At 43.0% G+C, this 5,474-nt stretch overlaps 1 protein-coding gene across 1 annotated transcript; it reads right to left on the reverse strand.

Moving 5' to 3' along the window:
- Positions 1-1,041: 1,041 nt before the first annotated feature.
- On the reverse strand, positions 1,042-4,790 carry eef1b2 (eukaryotic translation elongation factor 1 beta 2). Its single transcript, XM_088930319.1, has 6 exons — positions 4,606-4,790; positions 3,545-3,667; positions 3,203-3,326; positions 2,483-2,549; positions 1,813-1,938; positions 1,042-1,236 (listed from the first exon to the last, which is right to left on the reverse strand). Exons 1-6 carry the CDS (start codon positions 4,683-4,685, stop codon positions 1,082-1,084), a joined length of 675 nt encoding a protein of 224 aa, XP_088786445.1. The 5' UTR covers positions 4,686-4,790; the 3' UTR covers positions 1,042-1,081.
- Positions 4,791-5,474: the final 684 nt, after the last annotated feature.

Below are 5,474 nucleotides of genomic sequence, written 5' to 3' on the forward strand. Positions count from 1 at the left end.
CAGCATCCCTGAAGCAGTTGGGGTTAAGGGCCTTGCTCAGGGGCCCAACAGAGTAGGATTCCTCCGCCGGCCACGGGATTTGAACCGGCAACCTCCCAGCCACAGAGCCACCGCCCCCCCATGAGTGAAGTACCTTGCTCAAAAGTACAATAGTAGCATCCCATCTGGGCTTTGAACCTACAGCCCTTTGGTTTCCTAACCCCTCCTTGGCGTTACATCGGTTCACTACACTCACTGGTATTAGTGCACGTTCCACCATATTATGGAAAAAAAAGCACACAAGTTTCACCATTTGTAAAACTCCAGTCTTAAGTATACCACAATCCCGTTAAGTTTCTAGTACACCTTACTTCCAAACTCTTAGTTGGGTTTAATAGTTTATAAATAATTTGTTCAACTAGATCCTAATTGATATACCACCATTCTAGGTTCATAATTAAGCCATTAGTAACCCAGCTGTAACAATTCACTTTATTTTCCAAAATCAGTTGTGCAAAGATTTTACAACTTGAAGATCATAATGGGGGTCTGTAAAACATACTGGACTGCAGCTCTCCAGGATCAGAACTCATAGCAATGATAAATTTCCACAGTGACTGTAGCTATGTGATCACTTAACCTTCATCACAGGCCCACCCATTAAAAGGTGGTCATCTATCAAGCTCCATAGTGTTAACATCGCCCTTTTGAACCCAGACCTCATAATTTCTGAGTGATGAGCAACAGCCACAAAACCGTGGCACAAATTTGGCAGAGCCGCACACGAGCAGAAATAGCTCGAGTTGGGACCCATCAGGTTTATACAGGATTGAGATGACAGCACTGGGGAAGAGCTACTCCTCCTGCCTGTGCCAATTTCCATGTAAGACATAAAAAGAAACTGGCCACAACTCTGCACTTTACATGTCCAGAGGTAAATGAGAAGACCCCCCCCCACCCCCCAATTTCCACCCATGAGCATTTCAAATCCTCTGTTCCAGCTTTTAACCAGAACTAATAAGGGAGTTTATTATCTCCTGGTACACAAAAAAAACTCAAGTCTTTTTTTTTTTAAGTGCTTTTATTGTCTGATCCTTCCTGTTTAGATCTTATTGAAAGCAGCCACATCCATGGATTGTACATAGTCTTCGAAGGCTGTGATCTGTTCTTCTAGTTGGTCTGTTCCCACCTTGTCATCCTCGACTACACACTGGATCTGAAGCTTCTTGATACCATAACCCACCGGAACCAATTTGGCTGGAAAAAAAAAATGTAAACAGCTAAATTAAAAACCACTACTGTTGTCCACACAGTCAACATCAATTTCTCCACACACCTGCATTTTTATTTGCTTTAATATATACATGCACCCACTATTTCATTGAAAACAAAGCAACGGATTTAAAAATCATGCCGATTCGACTTGTCAGAACCTTGTCAACACGACACTTAACAAGAGAGAACACCTTAAGTAAACAAAATCAATCCTTCACTGGACAAAAAAAAAAACCTGAACATGCAGTAAAATACAAAATATTATTCCGAAGTGTAAAGTATCCTAGAACAAAACTTCTCCTTTGCCAATTGACATAGAATTAGAAGATGTTCCAGGAATATACTTTAGGAACAGGACGTGGCTGGCTTTAGTCCAGCAGAGAACAGCATTACAAGAATTCTCTTTTGCTATTAACTAAAATAGAAACCCAAAATCTGAAGGACAGGGGAAGTCGTGTGCTACATTATACAGAATATCCATACAGCACATGGGAAAGACTTGGGATTTATTCACTAGCGGCCCCTGCTGGGAGAAATTTCTGGTTCAAGCACACTTACAAGATCCCCAGACAAGACCGTCCATCTGGATGCTTCTGACACACTCCTCCAGTTTGGCCATGTCCGTCTCGTCATCCCACGGCTTCACGTCCAGCAGGATGGAGGACTTGGCGATGAGCGCTGGCTCTGGAGGAAAAAAAGACGAGGGTCACCCGCCACACTCCAGCACATCGCACCACTGCATCAACTCGACTGTAAATGTGAACGCTGGCAACCATCAGATCAGTAACAGTCCATCAGGGATTCAGTCGAAAGATGGTGAGTTAGATCATCACTGTTCCAGCTAACAAATCACCGCTTTGAAAAATCCCCCCCCTTCAAAATAATTTGTGATCCCCTCCAAAGAATTGAGCCCCACGAACAAGACACTTTCACTTTTTTTGGCCCCAACAGGCAGCATCTGAAATAAAACCCAGGATCACCTATAAATTCACTGCTGACGTCGCTGCAAATCCATGATCAATACAGATCCACCATGACCAGTTTTCGTAATCTACAGGTACTCTCAAGAACTCACAAGCCTTTCCAGCTGTTTAAACACGCCGGAATCAAGTCAGGAAATGCAGCCAAAGGTGTGTTTGGTGCAATACAGGTCAGGGAGGGATATTACAGGGTTGCTAGATGTAGCCTGCCCCCTGCCGCGGGGACAGGACATAGGTGGTAAGCTTACTTTTGGCTTTCTTTGCTTCGTAGGCTGCAAGACGCTCCTCCCTCACCCTCTTGGCCTCTTCGCTCTCCTAAGGGGGGAGAAATCAAGAAAGTTACCTCCCCAAAAAAAAAAATCAGACAGACCAGGAACAAAACATCAGATACACGCACAGACAAGTAGGAGACTGCTGGTGGCCATCAGACATCAGAATACGTCCATCACGCCTTCAGCCGAAAGATGGTGAAGAAAAATCATCACTTTGGCCAGCCACCGGGGAAAGACGGTCTGGACGAGGAGCTGGAGGAAACCATTCCAGGAGAGCCCCCACCTTCGGTTAACACTTCAGTTCACACGCGGCTTGAAGTTTGCTTGCAATATGATTTATGAATCGGTACCATTGTGTCCGACTGTTTGCGACATCTCTATATCGAACGATATGCAGCCGCGAAACAAGATTGTGTGAATCGGTTACAAGGGCTTCGTGTGGAACTCAGACATGTTGCAAGGCAGCTCAGTGCAGCCGCAGCTCAGTGCTACACATTACAATCGACAGCAGTGCCTGGCTGCACAAGACCAATAACGCATTGTTAAAAGATGAACTGGGGATTGTCTAACCTCTGGCCACCTCATTTTCCCCATTCACGTATAATCTGTAATGAAAATTTACAAAATGATTCCATTTTTTGGTGCTGCAAAAGCGACTCTCTCAGCTGGCCTTGTGCGGAATCCACACGCGCTCACCTCTTCCTCATCAGACCCAAACAGGTCGATATCGTCGTCGTCCTCCTCCTTCGACTCGGTACTGGTGACGTCTTCCACTCCAGCTGGGCCATACTTCCCCAGAGGCTTCTTCACTCCAGGAAGGCTGTGGAGATAAGGGACGGGTGTATGAGATGGGAGGCAATAGTGTATACCACCTCTTGCAGCCGAAATGAACTGGTTGGGGTCAGAGCTGATAAGCTGTGCATCACAGGCTCAGGCGAAAGATGGTGAAAACGATCATCACTCCACCAGTTAACATGGGCTTCATTTTACAACACAAAGCAGGCTTTAAATGTCCTCTCTTGCTTTGCCAGCCAGTACCTTGCTTTCTCCTTCTCGTAGGACCTGATGTGATTGTACCAGCGCAGGGCATGGAACAGGTCTGCGGAAGGCGGGCTGGAAAGGGCCTCGAACACAGCGACATCTGCCTGAGACGGAACGTATCTGTTCAGGAAAAAAAAAAAGCCCACATTACACGACCGGTACAGACAACGGATTTCTCCTGAAAGGGGCACTTAACATCACTGTTGGACACGGTTATCAACTATATTAATCGATGGACGTTATTAGTCAAAACGTTCTCCGAGATTCAGTCTTTCACAACTCTTCAATCTTGCGACACATCATCTTCCAAAATAGTACGCATGAGGCGAATTTCGCATTTGAGGAGAATAAATTCATTTCAGCTGGGCGAATGAGTGATGCGTCCGTTTTCTTTTTTAGCACCCCCGCAAAACTAATCGACCCGAGCAACGAAAGGGTAAAAAAAAATACTTGTGCCATTTCAAATGAACCCAAATACATCCAGTCCTGTTATGTTTTTTTTACTGAAGTTGTGCTAAAAGGAGTTTGCACGGCGCAGACAGATAATGTCGGGGACACTTTCAATGGACTCCTAACAAGAATATACCGATAACGCAATGCAGTTAAGCCCGGTAAAAATGCCTATGGCCTACAATGTCAGGATATGATTAACTTATATAGGACAATCGAGTACAAAAACATTCGTTTTACTTTCATTACATGTTTCGTTTTTTTTTAATATAAAAAGTTTAAGATGTATTTTACATATTAATCAGCCCATTTTCTCCACAACCGCACGAATCTCCCAAGTCCTTAATCACTGAGCAGGCCAAAGGGCTTGCCGGGTAAGAGTTACGTGTCAATTTTAACATTTACGTAACAGAATCGCGAACTACACCCGTTTTTAAATAGGAAACAACTAACATTGGTGATTTCATTAATCCGGTTTTGTATTTTTTTAATGATAAAATCACCTTTCGTTTAACCTGGCGGCAACGTGTCACGGCTAACATGACTCGTGAGGCGTGCTCAAAAAACTTCCAACGTGCAAATAAAAAAAACGTATATCGTGTACAGACCCCTCGATATAACTTTTATCAGCCAAAAAGTCGTTGAGGACCTTCAGGCCGGCCGGGGTTTTTAGATCTCCAAAGCCCATTGTATTAGATTTGTTGTGCAGACCTCGTTTCAAAGACCCAGGGTACGATTTCTTCACACCAGTGGCCCAGCAGGAAGAGAGAAGGACCGAGTTTCTTCTTACAATGACATTTATACCTCTGACGACAACACTGGCTCCACCCTCACCTCCTCGTACAGCTCACTTATTAATTAAGAACAACCTATTATATAATATAATGAACGAATCTTATTCGAGGTTTTCAATATGTTAGGGAAAAATGACAAATTATCCAACTTTGAATTTGCATGACGAGAAAGATCCATCCGTCGTGTCTCGGACACGCACCCTTAAGAAATGCACGTCCGAAACACTTCGGAGAGACTTTAATTGATGTGTGAAAGTTCTCGCAGAATCCCAGTAAAAGTTTAAACTAAAAGCAATGATTTGACAGAGCTTATCGTGTGAAAACGAAGAGAAATTAAACGCGTCAGGCGGTTCTCAAAGAAGAATTCTAATTTTTAATCAATATTAAAAAAAGGCAATATTGTTTTTATCTTCTCACTTTATACTGTTTTGATGGGGTTTTCTGACTTTACATGAAAAAGAAATTAATGCAATACCTAGGTATATACGTTCATTCATGTAGGAAGTGACGAAACAAAGGTTAAAGGTGAAAGGTTTCCTAATATTAAAATAAAAATAATAATGACATATGCTAGGTAAAATGGATATATTTGGTATAGAATAAAATTAAATTAGTCTCTTTGGGAAAAAATAAATCTTTTGCGGTATACGTTATTTGATCATTTTCGTTATTTTCTCCGGAGA

The sequence above is a fragment of the Atractosteus spatula genome, chromosome 13, assembly GCF_055471065.1.
Source record: "Atractosteus spatula isolate fAtrSpa1 chromosome 13, fAtrSpa1.hap1, whole genome shotgun sequence".
Classification (NCBI taxonomy): domain Eukaryota; kingdom Metazoa; phylum Chordata; class Actinopteri; order Semionotiformes; family Lepisosteidae; genus Atractosteus; species Atractosteus spatula.

What these genes read in the sequence shown, in the direction of transcription:
- eef1b2 (XM_088930319.1), bottom strand. Translation starts at nt 4,685, where the DNA reads ATGGGCTTTGGAGATCTAAAAACCCCGGCCGGCCTGAAGGTCCTCAAC. An exon ending in GATAAAAGTTATATCGAGGG is followed by an intron (nt 3,668 to 4,605) that starts GTCTGTACACGA and finishes TTTCCTGAACAG; the next exon opens with ATACGTTCCGTCTCAGGCAG. An exon ending in TACGAGAAGGAGAAAGCAAG is followed by an intron (nt 3,327 to 3,544) that starts GTACTGGCTGGC and finishes TTATCTCCACAG; the next exon opens with CCTTCCTGGAGTGAAGAAGC.